At 35.0% G+C, this 16,504-nt stretch overlaps 1 protein-coding gene across 6 annotated transcripts in view; it reads right to left on the reverse strand.

Moving 5' to 3' along the window:
* The window catches only part of UNC13C (unc-13 homolog C), a 610,270-nt gene that overhangs the window by 327,450 nt on the left and 266,316 nt on the right, over positions 1-16,504 (reverse strand). For all 6 annotated transcript variants that reach the window (XM_019442067.2, XM_019442063.2, XM_053889051.1 and 3 more), the window contains exons 12-13: positions 12,975-13,202; positions 11,667-11,808 (exon numbers count right to left, since the gene is read on the reverse strand). In XM_019442067.2, coding sequence (XP_019297612.2) covers positions 11,667-11,808; positions 12,975-13,202 — 370 coding nt within the window. The remainder of the gene's footprint in view (positions 1-11,666; positions 11,809-12,974; positions 13,203-16,504) is intronic.

The following is a 16,504-nucleotide window of genomic DNA, read 5'->3' on the forward strand; positions in this document are numbered from 1 at the left end:
ATACCACCTAACAGCAGTGAGAGTGGTTAAAATTAACAACTCAGGCAACAACAGAGGTTGACCAGGCCATGGAGAAATGGGAACCCTCCTGCACTGTTGGTGGGAATGCAAACTGGTGCAGCCACTCTGAAAACAGTGTGGAGGTCCTCAAAAAATTGAAAATAGAAATATCATACACCTGAGTAATAGCACTATTAGGAATCTTTCCAAAAGATAAAGAAGTGCTGATTCATAGGGGCACATGATACCCTATCAATGGACGAATGGATAAAGAAGATGTGTTTTATATACACTTGGCAATGAGAAAGAACGAAATCTTGCCACTTGCAAAAATGTGGTTGGAACTGGATGGTACCATGCTAAGTGATATAATTCAGTCAGAGTAAGACAGATATCATATGTTTTCACTCATATGTGGAATGTGAGAAACTTTATAGAAGGCCATGGCGAAGATAAGGGGAAAAATAGCTTCAAACAGAGAGGAAGGCAAAACATAAGAGTCTCTTAAATACAGAGAACAAACTGAGGGTTGACGCAGGGTGAGGGAGGGAATGGGTGATGGGCATTGAGGAAGCACTTGTTGGGATGAGCAGTGGGTGAGTGTTGTACGTAAGCAATGAATAACGGGACTGTACTCTTGAAACCAATGGCACACTGTATGCACTGTATGTTAGCTAACTTGACAATAAGGTATATTTTTTTTAAAAAGGCAGAGAAAAAAGGAGACAACTTATTCTTCTACTAATTATGGAATGGTGTTTCATTGTGGTTTTGCCTTCCTGAATGATTAATGACATTGAGCATGTTTTCATATATTTATTTCCTATCCTTGCAAATGTTCTGTGTGCCTTTCAAAATAATATGTATTCTGCTGTTCTTGGGTGAAGTGTTTTAAACAGCAGACGCACAAGAAATAGACCTATTTGTGTCTTCATATATCTAAAATGTATTTCTTAGGCTGGATATTGTTGGGCTTTGCTTTTTTGTTCGATATGACAATCTCTGCCTTTTAAAACTAGTGTTTAGACTTTTCACATTGAATTTGATCAATGAAATGGTTAAGTCTTAATCTATCATCTTGCTATTTTTTAATTTTCCTGTTAGTTTTTTTTAACCCACTTTTCCCTTTTTTTCTGTTTTGGATTTTGAGTAGTTTTTATAATTAAAATTTATCTATTTTGTTGGTATATTAACTATATTATGTTTGTTCTATAATTTTAGTGGACAGACTTTATAGTACACACCTTTAATTTATCATCAAATAGGGGTGCTTTAGTGGCTCAGTCAGTTAAGTTTCTGACTTTTGATCTCACACTACCTGAGATCAAGCCCCATGTCAGGCTCTGTACTAACAACACAGAGCCTGCTTGGGATTATCTCTGCCCCTCCCCAACTCTCTAAAAATAAATAAATAAATTTAGGAAAAAAAATTAAAATAATTTATCACAATCTACAATCAGTGTCATATCCTTTTAATCTTTCTGCAATTACCATATATTTTAATTATTACATGAGCAAGTAATAGTTATTATTTAAATACGGAGTAATCTTTTCAATAAATCAAAATATCATAATGGTTTATTATATTTGTCAATATAGTTAATATTGGCCAATGTTATTTCTTTTTATGCATTTATATAAATCTACATTTTCATCTAGTATTACTTTTCTTCTGTTTGAATAACTTTCATTAACACTTCTTACAGCGCAGGTCAGAAAGAAAGGAATTCTTTCAGCTTTCCTATTTCTGAAAAAGCCTTTATTTTGCCCTAGAAATTATTTTGTCACATCTGGTTTTGAAAGGTATTTTCCCTGGGTATAGAATTCTACTTTGACAGTTTTTGTCCTACTCAATTATTACTAACATCATTTCTTATGAGAAGTATGCTGCCATCTTTATTTATCTTACTCTGCATATAATGTGTCTTTTTTCTCTAGAAGCCTTCAAGATTTTCTCTTCTCCCCTGGTTTTGAATAATGTGATGATGATGCATCTTAGTGTAATTTTTTTTTTTTCATTTTCTTATGCTAGAGGTTAAGCTTCTTGAGTCTATGGGTTTCTACTTTTGATCTAACTTGGTAACAAATGGCTATTATCTCCTCAATTTTTTTTTTACTGTACCGATCTTTCTTCTTTGTCCTTTAGAATACTCCCATTACATGGTTTTGGGTGCTTTAAATGGTCTCATTGCTCTATATATTTTTTACTTTTTCTGTGTTTCTATTTTGCTATCATTATATCCTTAATAGTCTTTTCTTCTGTAATACTTAATTTATCATTCTTAATCAGTGTACTTTTCATTTTGTACATTGTATGTTTAGTTTATAGAAGTTAGGTTTGTCTTTTTTTTGTTTTTGTTTTAAATAGCTTCCATATCTCCATTTCCATATCTTGTTCTCATATGGGATTGTTTTATACTGACTTTTCCATGGTTCTCTTTGTGTGATTGGTTTGAACAAATGATCCTCATAACTGAATGAAATAGCGTGGAAAGGGCCTTTACTGTGGTCATAGAAGAAAATGAGTGTTGGTTCTTTTACTCAACTTGCTAGATAAAATCGTTAGAAATTATCTATTGACCTCTCATCTGTAAAATGACAATAACAACAATGCTTTGTAAAGCATTGTGAAGTGTAATATATGTGACAGGAAGGGAGACAGAGTAAATAGCTACACAAATATAAATGCCTATAATTATGATATTTTCAATAATTTGAGTTTTAGATTCTCCTTCCTAAACATTAAGATTTCTTCAACAAGGCGCTTGCCTATTAGAACTTTTTTTTTTTAATGTCCTGTGGTGAGATACATTTAAACTTTTTTAAATGTTTGTTTATTTTTGAGAAAGACAGAGACAGGATGCAGGTGGGTTAGGGGCAGATAGAGAGGGAGACACAGAATCCAAAATAGGCTCCAGGCTCTGAGCTGTCAGCACAGAGCCCGACATGAGGCTCCCACTCACGAGCTGTGAGATCATGACCTGAACTGAAGTGAGATGTGCAACTGACTGAGCCACCCAGGCACCCCTCTATTAGAACTTCTTTTGTTCAGCTTTCAAATATTATCATACTTAAATATCATTTATTTAGAAAAAAAAAAACTCTTCTATTGTCAAAGCTAGCCAAAGCAGCAACACCAGGCAGACTTGACCATTCTCTCCTAACTTCTAAGGATGGACTCTCTCTGTCCCCAGCTGATAAGGGGGGGGGGAGGGGGGCTCTTTAGGGGAAGTAATCATCTTTCATATTTACCTCAGTGTCTGTAGTATCAAGAGTGAATTATTTCCCTAAAGATTGTCAGATATGGTACTGAAAAAAAATGCCCAGGAAATCAAATTTTCACTTTATTGTTCTGGGTCATTAGAGATCTGCAAACTTCCATTTTGGCAAAATATGACTATCATGGTGATCTTCTTTTCCTGCATTCAAAATGGTTGGTCTACACATGGGGTGCACCCAAGAAGTGGGAGGAAGAACCAAGTAGAGGTTGACTGGAATTGTAATCTTTTGGTCTCAAAAACACTTGAAAGATCCAGATGGTTCTGGTGCCTTGACTAGATATAGTCTACTCAGGGGCAATTGCTTTAACCTACAAAGCCAAATTAGTCACCAGGAGACCACCAGGATTTTCCTCCTTCCCTTCCTCACACAAAGCACAATTGATGGGTGTAAAGTGTTCTTATCACATACTGACCAATAACACATAACTTGTATGCTTTATTTTATAAAGATGAATTGGACTAATTGGTTAAAATGCAAGGAACCTTCCTGGCAAAAACTCTTGAGTGCTAGAGTTGAGAGACACATGGCCACAGGGCCAAGGCCATTATGGACCACATCGAAGTTAATGATATGAAAAGCTATTTAATAGTGATCAGGAATCAGACCAGAGTAGAGAGGAGAGAAGGAAGAAAAAAAGAGAAGTGGGAGGGAGAGCAGGAGGGATAGAGTGGCAGGATAAATGGAGGGAAAAGAGAAATAAGCGGAGACAGGGAAAAACAGATACAGATGAACAAACTGTCAGAGAACAGAGAGGAAAAAAAGAGCATATTGACTGCTGCCATTTTGGAGTTCTTGTTTGCCTTTTCCTGGATTCCTGCAGGGGCTTTCTGTGTCTGTGTAATAAAATCTGTTTCAAAATAATCCCTTTTCCATAGACTAGTTTAAGTATAGCACCCTTATAGAATAGTTCTCACTGCCCCCAAGGGTTTGCTGTTTTTAATCCAACTGCTTCCTCAAGATTTGGGGGATTGTGTTTAAATTCTATTTAATTCTCAGTTTGCAACTAAGTACAAGGCCTTTTATACCTTGGCCTATGGACTATCACAGTGCTATCTCCAAGTATCTGTCCTGATCTGAAATTTTAGTGTTTGTTGACTGGCAATCAACTCTCTTTGGAGACCTTAAGTTCACACTTCAGTGACTTCAGCCCAAATCTGTTTCCACATACTCTTCCTCTCCTTATTACAAAACCCTTAGTTTCTGGTATGAAGCAGTGATAAAGTAAAGATATTCTACTGACTCTGCTGTGTGGATGGGTAATGGCTCAATCTCATTTACTAAGTAAAAGGCAGTACTGGTTATTGTATCTCCCTACTGCCAGGCATACTCACAATATAGACAATGATTAGTAAACGAACTTCTAATCCCACAAAGTGTGACTAAACTCTTTGCTTTAGACAGTTATGGAACAATCTTCCTGACAAATGACTTCTTGATGTTAACACCATTGTTGTAAGCTAGCACAGACAACTGAGGAAATATTCCTTTTCCAAGTAGCCCAGAAAAGACCTGTGCTAGTGATCTAGGCAATAAATCAAATGACTGATCACATGCAGGTTGTCATTTTAAAATACTGATCTGCTGTGCTATGGAGATATTTGTATTTAATTGTAGTATTTAAATAAGCTATCTCCTATAGAGCTTGGTTTATGCTTAATTCCTACTCAGCCCTCAGCTGAGCAGCACATGAAAAGGTGGAGAGCCATGGGCCTGAGGCACCCTGTGTGCCCCGTATCTGGTTAGCTGTAAATTGAACATGGCTGACATTCTTCAAATGGATCAAGGCAATTACGCCTTTCTAAACAACAATTTTATGAGTTTCTAGTGCTTACATGTTATGAGTCTGCATGTACAGTGTCTCTTAAAAGAAATTTTATTGACTAAAGGTAGGGAGTAATTTTTTTGCACACTGTCCATCATGAAACAGATTCAGAGGGGCTAAAGGGCTTCTGGATGTCAAGAGGCATGTTTATCCAGAAAAGTTCTGGAACTTAAGTTTATCAAGTTGTAGTCTAGATGGCTTTTTGGTATAATGTGAAGTCACTCTTCAAGTCAGTACTTTCCACTGGCCTTGTAAGTACAGCGATTTGCATAAATGGGCACTTAGGAAATGTGGGTGGAATTTGATATCCACTAAGCAAGTGGAGGTGGTTGTCTAGTCAATTACATAAGTAAGGTGTTTAAACACCATTGCTGTGCCTGTTCAACACCACCATAAGTAATGGGAATATGTTTGTACTCCTACCATAGGCATTGTGTTGACTAGACTATGTTATTAAAATAATTTTTTAGGGGCACATGGGTGGCTCAGTTGGTTCAGCATTGGACTTCAGCTCAGGTCATCATCTCACTAATGGTGGGTTTGAGTCCCACATTGGGCTCTGGGCTGACAGCTCAGAGCCTGGAGCCTGCTTCAGATTCTATGTCTCCCTCTCTCTACCCCTCCCCTGCTCACACTCTGACTCTCTCTCTCTCTCTCTCAAAAGTAAATAATAATCATTTTTTAAAAATTACAATAATTCTTTAATACAAATTAAAAAAAAAATAACTAACAAAGGGGAACCTTCTTGCTCTGTTTGTAGAAACACAAACAGGTACAGCCACTCTGGAAAATAGTATGGAGTTTCCTAAAAAGTTAAATATAGAATTATCCTATGATCCAGGATTTGCACTACTAGGCGTTTACCAAAAGAATACAAAAATACTAACTCAAAATGATACATGTTTCCTGATGTGTATAACAATCTATACAATAGCCAAATAAGAAAAGAGCCCAAGTGTCCGATGACTGATGAATGGATAAAGATGTGAGACATACACACAATGGAATATTATTCAACCATGAAAAAGAATGAAATCTTGCCATTTGCAAATGACATGGATGGAGCTAAAGGGTAATATGATAAGTGAAATAAATCAGAGAAAGAGAAATACCATATGATTTCACTCATATGTAGAATTTAAGAAATGAAGAAAGGGAAAAAAAGAAAGAGAGAGGGAAACCAAGAAACAGATTCTTAACCATAGAGAATTGATGGTTACCAGAGGGAACTGGGTGGGGGATGGGTAAAATAGATGATGAGGATTAAGGAGAGTACTTGTGGTGAGCACCAGGTGATATATGAAAATTGTGAATCACTATATTATACACCTAAAATTAATATTACATTATATGCTAACTAAAAATTAGATAAAAACTTTAATTAATTAAAAAATAACACATGTCTGCCAGCTTCCCTATAGGAGGGAGTCAGCATGAAGTTTTGTTTTCATTTTATAATTTAGCAAAAACAAAGCACCAACTATCAACCATAGAGTCTTGAAAGAATAGTATCTACATAACATAAATGTAACCCTCTTAACTCCAAAATTTTATTCAAATAGGCAGATTATACTGCCATTTTCTCTCTAAAATCCACTGGAAGAAACTTACACCTTTTCCTCCTGGGGAAATGATTTGTGATAAGCATAAAACATTTCATTAACTATAGCATAGGAAAATAATATCAAATGTCATAATTAATTATGAAATGATCAAATATACAACTTACTAGGATCAAAGAGCAAAGATAACAAGCACCTTAGATTTATGTAATACTTTATCATTTCAAAGCACTTTCATATAGGTTATTTTAATTAATAGCCATATGATGCTTTAAAACTTGTATGTGTTTACAACCCCTCCTAACCTGTATTTCTGCAAGGGCTCAAATGGTCATGCCTCTGTTCTTGGCAGAAACCTTCTAGAGTGCCCCATTCTTAACTCATACAACATCCATAGTCTTATGAAGATTAAAATTTTAAACTTCTTTTTTTAACTCAAGGTAAGAGAGGTAAAATTAAAATAGAAATTACTTAGCATTAATCTCTTGAGAGTATCAGATTGCCATTAATAAGGGGTTATTAAACTTTCAAACAAAAAAAGTTTGAAAAATTACTTCATTTTCATTTTCATCTTATCAGCCTTGTGAGTGCCTGCCTTCTTCAGGTCAAAGGACTTTTCCCAAGAGAATAGTTTAGGTGTCAGAAAAAATACTCCTCTTTATTTTTACTTGCATCTTCTTTGTGGCTTCAGAACAGGGGATTGCTTTGTAGTCTTGGCTCTACTATAACCTACCTAATAGTCTTTTCACTAAAATGAGGGAGTTGACTAAAACAATCTCTCAGATCTGTGCTAATTTTAGTTCTCTAATTCTTTTCAGTAATACTTTCCTTTTACAGCATTTTGTTCATTAGTCTTCTCTTGGCCTCACTATTCAGAAGACATTTTTTTGACATGAAAACATTATTGCCGTGTTTGCTATAAAGTCCTGAATCTTACCACAAGGGATGTGATTATGTTATTAATGCTAATAATTACAATTAATAATGATACTGCCATTTTTAATGCTCACCAAGCGCCATGAAATCTATACACATAATCTCAATAGGACAATCCTGTGAGGTATAGATTGTTACTATTTTTCATAGTGAAAAAGCTAAAGCTTAGAATTTAATTACCCAAAATGCAAACTATAGCCATACTATTCATAAGATATCCTATTTTCAGAATGTCAGGACACGTTTTTACACTCCAGTTCACAGGGCAGAACTGTCAAGGTAGTGGGAGGCATGGATGAGCTCATCTATGATTTATATGCATTTTTCAAAATCTTCACATAAATTCAATATGAACTCATTTTCTTCTGCAAAAGAAAACTCCTTATAAAAGAAGATAAATTTGAAATTCTCATGCCTTTCATGGTAAAATGAAAGCATGCACAGGTAAATTCAAAATAATATTTTCTGGAACCAGCAATGTAGAAACTCACTATTATGAATGGAATGGTGGAGTTCTAGAAACCAGCAACAAAAAGACTTACTGCTGAAAATTTAGGCATTTGTTTTTGGTATTCTAGATGGGACAAATAGAAAACATGTGTGAGTATAACTTAACACTCACACATAGTCTGTAGAGCAAAAAATATTTTGAAAATATTATGCAAATTATATGTGTGTGTGTGTGTATATATATATATATATATATATATATATGATATGAACAGCAGAGCGCAATGGGTTTGAATTTGAATTTCTCCTTCCTTGAAAATAGTGTTGCTTAAAAAATAGATATATTGTTATTGCCATTGTAGATAATGCATCTTCTCAAAATAAAAACCAAAGGCATACAGTACAGTGAAAACTTCCCCCAAATACAGATAATTCTTGTCTCAACTGTCTATTCCAGTATACTCTTCTGTCTACATGCCCCGTCAATTATGAGACTTTCTATCTTGTCTGGTGGGAACAAACTCAATTCCTGACCTGGATGAGCATCGGGCAGGCACACCTAGACCTTCTGGATAGTCCTTATCTTGTTCTTGGGTAGTGTTCTCACACGTATGCACTTATCATTACATTATTCAGCTGATTTCTCAAGGGAACCCCTTGCAGTATTAAAATATTACAATAAGTATTTATACTATTGTATTCCTTTATATGGATGCTTTATTTCACACACATAACTGGCAACCTATGGACAAAACCTCTCTAGAACTTGGCTGTTGCTTGACATGTCTTGTGTTGACTCTCATACTGTTTTATTTAATTCTACTTATCAATTAAATTCAGATTTCCAGACTTTCTAATTCTAGTCAAGAGGGAATAATGGACTTGAGATACCTTCCCACACAAAAAACCAAAAAGTGGACAAAGTGAATGGTTTTTAATATACTGGAGATATGCCAAGAAAGGACAGTGATCCCAAGGAAACAAAAAACAAATAAGGTGAGCCTTATGATTACTTCAGTTAACTGCCTTGAGGTGGTTTTCAGGTCACTGTGCAAGGAGAAGGAACTCAGGTGGAGTCCACTGGACTCTGAGTGAAAAACACAGAGCCAAAATCCAGGAAGACCAAGGCAGCTATAGGCCACAGGCATAATGTCAAAAAGAACTGAACAGAAGGAAAAGTTTGACAATCTGCAGAGGGTTCCTCTTGAGTAATCAAGTAAGTCATGATAAGACATATTGAAACCACTCAAGGCCCAGGTAAGAGGCATCAAAAGAATTACAAATAACAGTGCCCAGCACTGACCAACACCAGAAATAGCGCTTGTTTCTACCTGGAAGACTTAAAAAATTTATTATTCATGAGTTAGGGGGGAAACTACACAGCAGAGTCTTGCTTCAGTATTGAGGAATAATTAGCCCAAAGTTGAGCACTATTTCATTTCAACTTAACAAATTCTAAAAGCAACATCCAAAAAAAAACCCCAAACTGTTTCCATGTAACTTAATTATTTTTCACAGCAAAGCTCAGAAATATTTATAGGATGCCAGAAATATCCATCAACCAGCAAGGTAATTTTTGCAATCTGGCTTCCTATATAAAGTTACCAGGCATGTGAAGCAGCAGGAAAATATGACACATAATGAAGAGAAAAATCTATCAGGCACAACTTACTAAGAATGAACAGAGATGTTAGAATTGGCAGTCAAGGACATCAAAACAGTTTTAAGTTGTGCATGTGTTAAAAAGTGAAGTAGAGAAAGACAATTTAAAGGGAATAAGAAGTGAATATTTTCAAAAAGCACATGTGATAAAGGACTATTATCCAAAACTTCAAAGACTTTTAAAACTCAGTAATTAGAAAAAAAAAACACCTCTTCTTTAAAAATTCTTATAAAAACCTCACCAAAGAAGATATACAGAAGGCAAATAAGCATTTGAAAGAATGCTGCATATCATAAGTCATCAGAGAAATGACAGTGAATACAATATACCACGATGCACCTATCATAATGGCCAAAGCCTGGAACACAAACAATACCAAATGCTAAAGAAGATTCAGATGAACAGGAACCGTCATTCATTGCTGGTGGGAATGCAAAATGGTACACCCACTTTAAAAGACAGTTTGCTGGTTTTCTTACAAAACTAAACATATTCTAACCATACAATCCAGCAATTATGCCTCTTGGCATTTGCTCAAAGGAATTGAAAACTTATGTTCACACCAAAACTTGCATATGAAAGTTTATAGCAGCTTTATTCTTAATTGCCAAAATTTGGAAGCAACCAAGATGTTCCTCAGTAGGTCAACAGATAAATAAACTGTGACACAGCTAGACAATGGAATAAAATTCAGTGCTAAAAAGAAATGAACTATCAAACCATATAAAAGACATGGAGGAAATTTAATGTCTATTACTAAGAGAAAAAAGCCAACATGAAAAGGTTACATACTGTGTGATTCCAACCCTTTGACGTTCTTCAAAAGACAAAACTATGGAGACAGTAAAAAGATCACTGGTTGTCTGGAATTCTGGGATAAAGGGGGGTGAATAGTTGGAATAGGTGCAATAGGGGGATGAAGAGGATTTTTAACACAAAGTACTCTAGAATTAGACTATTTTTCCAAGAGTTAGTTGCTTTAAGTTTGCCATAATCCTGTCCTTTTTTGTTGCTCTTATCCTGCTTGATTCATTATTTTACTGCTTTCGAAACTTGAAATTATGACTGTCAATTGATTTTTGCCTTCTGTTAACAAATGAAGGAATATAAAAATGGTTCCTTCTATCAGTGTGAAGGGAGGAACCATCCAAACTCATTCTATAGCACCCACTTTTATTTAGTCCCAACAAACTTCCCAAGTCTATTTCTGAACATTTCCCTCATCAGCCCATATACACAAGAAGAGCTTTTCATTTCTTACTCACTATTGCCTATATTCCCAAACAAGCTGGAGGTGTTAAGTTCACCTACTTAGCATGTTAACAAGATCCATGTTTAAACCATCAGCACAGAAAGGAGGAAAGAAAATGAAATGACTGTCCTTAAATTCAGGGTTAGGAATTTTCATTTCTACCAAATGCTAAGTGGAAGTAATTTTATGTCTCTAGAAAGAAAAGAACCCATGTCAGAAAAATAACTTTTTGCTGTTTAGTGTAAAATATAAGACGCTTAAAAATAAATGACCTCTCAGATAATGAGAGGTTGTAAAAGTTATCATCAACCATTTCATCATGGTGTAGGTGGGATGGGCCAAATCCTGCCCAAATCTATTGCCTTTAGACATAAATCTTCAGACGTCAAAATATTGGTCAATCAAGCCAGTAAATTCCTCATTCAGTTGGGTCAACCCAAGTTACAAAATTATTTATTCCTTTTTCTCCTGTAAAGTCACCCAACCATGCCACCTTTTGTTTGAAATACTCTTTTTACTCACTTGCTTCCAAAGATAAAGAATAAAGAATATAAGAGTATTAAGTGACTTCATAACAATCTTTTTATATTTTTTGCATAGGTAGTATGAGATACTTATTGCTTCTATATTTAGCATGCCTCTACTAAATTTATTCCCAAATGCATTAACAAGCATAATATTTTCACACTATGTACTTACAAATAAAACTTCTCATCCCATACTGGATTCAAGTTTCCAAAAATGGTTTTAGTTCTTCTTTTGTTCTTTCCAACTTGAACAGTAACATATGGGTCACTAGACCCTGTTTTGTCTTTTGCCTGCAAGCCTTGTGCAGAAACCACTGAAATAAGCCAAAATGGACATTTTAATATAAAGATTTCCTCAAACAAAAAAAGGGACTATTTATAATGAAGCATTTTCTAACACATTGTACACTGGGTTTACAGATGCACGTCCAGTGCTTCTATTATGAACATTAGGACTTAAAAAGATATTTAATGTAATAATTAAAATGCTAAGTATTAAAACCTTCCTTGAATATTTGCTTTTGCTTGTAATTAATATTAACTATATACATACACTTTCATATACACATCAGCTATATACTTATATATAGATTACTGCATACACACAGAGAAATAATGATGCACATACAGTATGCAAAAGTTTATCCAACATAATCCAAATGTCCGTAATTTAAACTCTACTTCTATTTATGAGCTTGCTGTTACTATTTTTTTAAGTTTGTTTATTTATTTTGAGACATACAGCATGAGTGTGGAAGGGGTGGAGGGAGAGGGAGAGAGAGAATCCCAAACAGGCTCTGCACTGTCAGCAGAAAGCCTGATTTGGGGCTTGATCTCATAAACCATGAGATTGTTACCTGAACCCAAACCAAGAGTCATATCACTCCAAGTTTGCTATCACTATTGATCAAGTCAACCTAGTAAATAAAAAGCTTCTTTATCTTATAAGTGCCATATGAGTAAGTTAAGACGCTTGGTAAACATTAACACAACATGCATGCGCTTGTTGTTAATGTTGTAAGCAACTTCAGGAGTTCATATTTTCAGACATCACTAAGCTCAAATTGCCTTGACTCTAGGATCAATTGTTTGAGGGGTATCGATCACGGATTAAGTAAAATAATGTGTGTTTTCTCATTAAGAAAAACTGACTAAAGAGATTTTTAGCTACTCTTGTAATTTATCAGTGGCAGACAGCTACAAAGCTAATCTCTTGGAAATTGTAGCACATTGATGAGTCTATTGTAAAAGACAACCTTCTTCCTCTGGAAGAGCTTTTGATTAGAACAACCAACAGACTGAAATTACTTCAATCATCTAGTATATATATGAGAACTTTGAAATACAACTACACTGGTCAATACTGACAAGAAAGAAAAATTCTACTTACCTTACCTATTATTCTTATTATTAGCAGTGATTTCTAAGACATGTGAAAATCTCAGTGTGGAATCGAAATTTTAAAGATAACTACTTTTACCTGTAATGGTTATTTTTGCTGACCACTTAGATGTCCCATCCAGTACACTCTGCTTGGCTGCTTTTGTGTACTGCACAAAATCTTCTTTAGAAATCTGAAACATTTCCTGAATTACTTCAAACACCTCTGGCCTGTTTTTCTCCCTAATCTTCATTCTTTCTTTCATAGCTGTAATGATGGTCTGTGTCTTGTCTTCGGCACCATGCTTAGAACTCTTTTCTGCTGCTCCTATAATGGAAAAATCAATGGTGATGTACATGTATGTAAAGTTACTTTGTGATAGCCCGAGGGAGGGAGAAAAAGAAGGAATATGAGAATGAATAAATGCTTTAGTTTTAAGGAGAGATCAGGACAAGATCAGGACAAATATTGCTGGACAATATTCAGAACTAGTCTTTTGAGTTAATGGCAAATAAATGGGCTTGCATGATTCCCAGTATTTTTCTGTTGTTATTTGATGAAATCAAGGGTTGTAGAAATATGTCATTTAAATTTTCTTTTTTTTTTAATGTTTTTATTTATTTTTGAGACAGAGAGAGAGACAGAGCAGAGCAGGAGAGGGGCAGAGAGAGAGGGAGACACAGAATCCGAAGCAGGTTCCAGGCTCTGAGCTGTCCGCACAGAGCCCGACGCGGGGCTCGAACTCACGGACCGTGAGATCATGACCTGAGCTGAAGTCAGACGCCCAACTGACTGAGCCACCCAGGCACCCCAAAATTTTCAAAACAAACAGAATGTACACAATAATGATATTATATACTCCACATATATACCACCCACAAACGTGAGAAATAGATTGTATATGTAAGGCAAGTGTCATTCAAAAATCAGAATTTCAAATACTTGTGTGCAAAGTACTTACTTTTAATGATGGAATTTATCATAATTGAGTGCTTAAATTCTTCTTATAAAATAAACACCACCACTCTCTCTTATATATTGAAATATAGTGTAAGATTTTACTTGGAACTAAATTGGAAACCACTGGGCTAGGTGATCTCTAAATACCTGACAGACCACAGGCTTGAACTCTCATTCTGTGATATGGCCACACTTGTCAACAGGCTGAATTATTTCTACTTAAAACCCTTTTTGATTTCTAGTACTTTGGTGATTGGTCTCAACTTTCTGGGCATTTTTATTTATAACGCCAATGCTTTTGGCAGTGAAGGATTTCCAAAAGTCAGTTCTTGGGTCCCTCACATTCTCCAACTACCAGCTAGATACTCTCAATGTTCTGTGTTGCCTGTGGGTTGCACAATATTATACAACAGGTAAACAGCAAACCATGATTCCAACTCTGATGGTTCCTTAGTGAGAATGAAATGAGAATGCAAAACCCCAGGTACCAATGCTGCAGGAACAGCCACTGCTGAAACCAAGTATTTTTTGGATCAGAACAACTGAGATGTTGTGAAAAGAATAAAAACAAAACAAAACAAAACTCATGTTCATAGCTAGCAACAATTCCAATTTTCATCTAAATGACTGTATTATCCAACTTACTTTTTTTTGAAATATTATATTCCTGAAATAGGCATACTAATATCTAGTGAAATGTTTAGAGACTAAGTGGTATAATTTAATTTTAAAAAAAAATTTAATGTTTACTTTTGAGAGAGAGACAGAGACAGAGACAGAGAGAGAGAGAGAGAGAGAGAGAGAGAGAGGAGGAGGGTCAGAGAGAGAGGAGGACACAGAATCCAAAGCAGGCTCCAGGCTCTGAGCTGTCAGCACAGAGTCAGATGCAGGGCTCAAACTCATGAACTTTGCTATCAGGATCTGAGCCGAAGTCAGACACTTAACAGACTGAGCCGTCCAGGCATCCCTAAATGGGATAATTTATCTGCACCATTTCTACCACAAAGGATAGCTTCAGTAATGTTCTTTGAATATAAGTCTTTGCATGTTAAGCCCAATTTAAGCATAGAATCTAAGACAAAGACGAAGAGGTCAGCTGTTAACTTTCCTTATAATAAATTCATAACCAATTTAACAGGAGTACTTTAGTGAAAAACTCCATTTATTTAAAAGTATAACATTTGTTTCCTAATGTGGAAAAAATACATTCATAATAACCAAGATGTAATTAGAGAAAGTTAAAGGGATGAATATTTTAATGATAGAAAGAGCATATTCCCTGTCTTTATCATTAAAAAACAAAATAAACCTTTGAGTCTTAAACCACATTAAAAAATACTAAAAATGAAAGCATTGCATTTAAGGTAATTTGAAAGGACATTATAAATGTCCCAGTCATCTGTTTAAACAGGCACTGGAACAGCTACACATTAGTAGATTACACATCCTTAAACAATTAACCATGCTTGTAATTTATCAGTAATGATTTAACTGCACAGTGCATTATTCTTATACAATGAAATTAGTTTAGGCTACATTTAATAGTTCCAGCTACCCAAGAGGCATATTGTACTTCAAGTACTGAAATATTCATTAAATAGAAATACAGTGGAGGCTTGAAAAAGTTACCGCAAGATTCAAAGTACCCCAAAAGTTTGGTATGTGACAGCCATCCTAAGAATGAATGTTCAACAGGTTAAAAGTGTCATAAAACGTAACTCTCCTCCAATTTCTAAGTAACTATTATGTTTTGGCTATTAGTGTTCCCAAAAGACTATAGGAAAAAAAAAGTGTTAACGTTCTTGAGAGTTAAGTATATTTTAAATTATTTCTCTAAATTCAGGAAGAGCCAGCTGACCACTACCCACAAAATAATGCCCATTCAAGCAATAAGTGCCAAATTCAAAGGTAGAATATCAAGAAATTTTTTATCTAAAGGAATCAAATTTCTAAACTCAACAACTGCCTCTTGAATTTTTTTTAAAGAATTAAATTAGGTAAACTTGACAATTATCTGTGAAATCCTTCACCAATGCCCTTGATGTTGGAATAGAACACTGTAATATGTAGAAAAGAGACCAGTCATAAACTTTGAAACCACTATTCTGGGGAGAGCATAGGATCAGAGACTTCTATTTAAACCTTTTCTCTGTTATTCCTAGAAAAGATATGTGGAATTTTAAAACTTCTACTTTCACTCTTACATGTTTGGTCTGAGGGAAATGATTCAACTTAAGTCTATCTACTTTGGCCATATAAAGACAAATCTGTAATTAATTTTTGTCACTGATCTACAAGTACTTTACATTGCCCTACTGTTTTTCAAACCCACATATCTCCTCTGAGTTTTCTAATGAAACTGTTTCTGAAATAGCTGCGATTTGCCACGAATTTCTAACCCTTTGGGTCTATTGTTTTCATTCAGACTTAGTCTGCTTATCTCAAAGTCATCAGATATAAACAAATTTGCATTTATATGACTCTTCCTTCAAAGTGTATTATAGAAGGTCTGGTAGCTGCACAGAAATACAGTAAATAATATGTCAACAAAGGATGAACCGTAAATGAGATCAAAAGAGATAATGTACAGGAAAGCACTTTATAAAGTGTAATACATTATCCAAATGGAATGCATCATTGTTACTTTTTTAATTTTTTTTTAACGTTTA

Source organism: Panthera pardus, unplaced genomic scaffold, assembly GCF_024362965.1.
Source record: "Panthera pardus isolate Hobbes unplaced genomic scaffold, ASM2436296v1 HiC_scaffold_24, whole genome shotgun sequence".
In the NCBI taxonomy this organism is placed as follows: domain Eukaryota; kingdom Metazoa; phylum Chordata; class Mammalia; order Carnivora; family Felidae; genus Panthera; species Panthera pardus.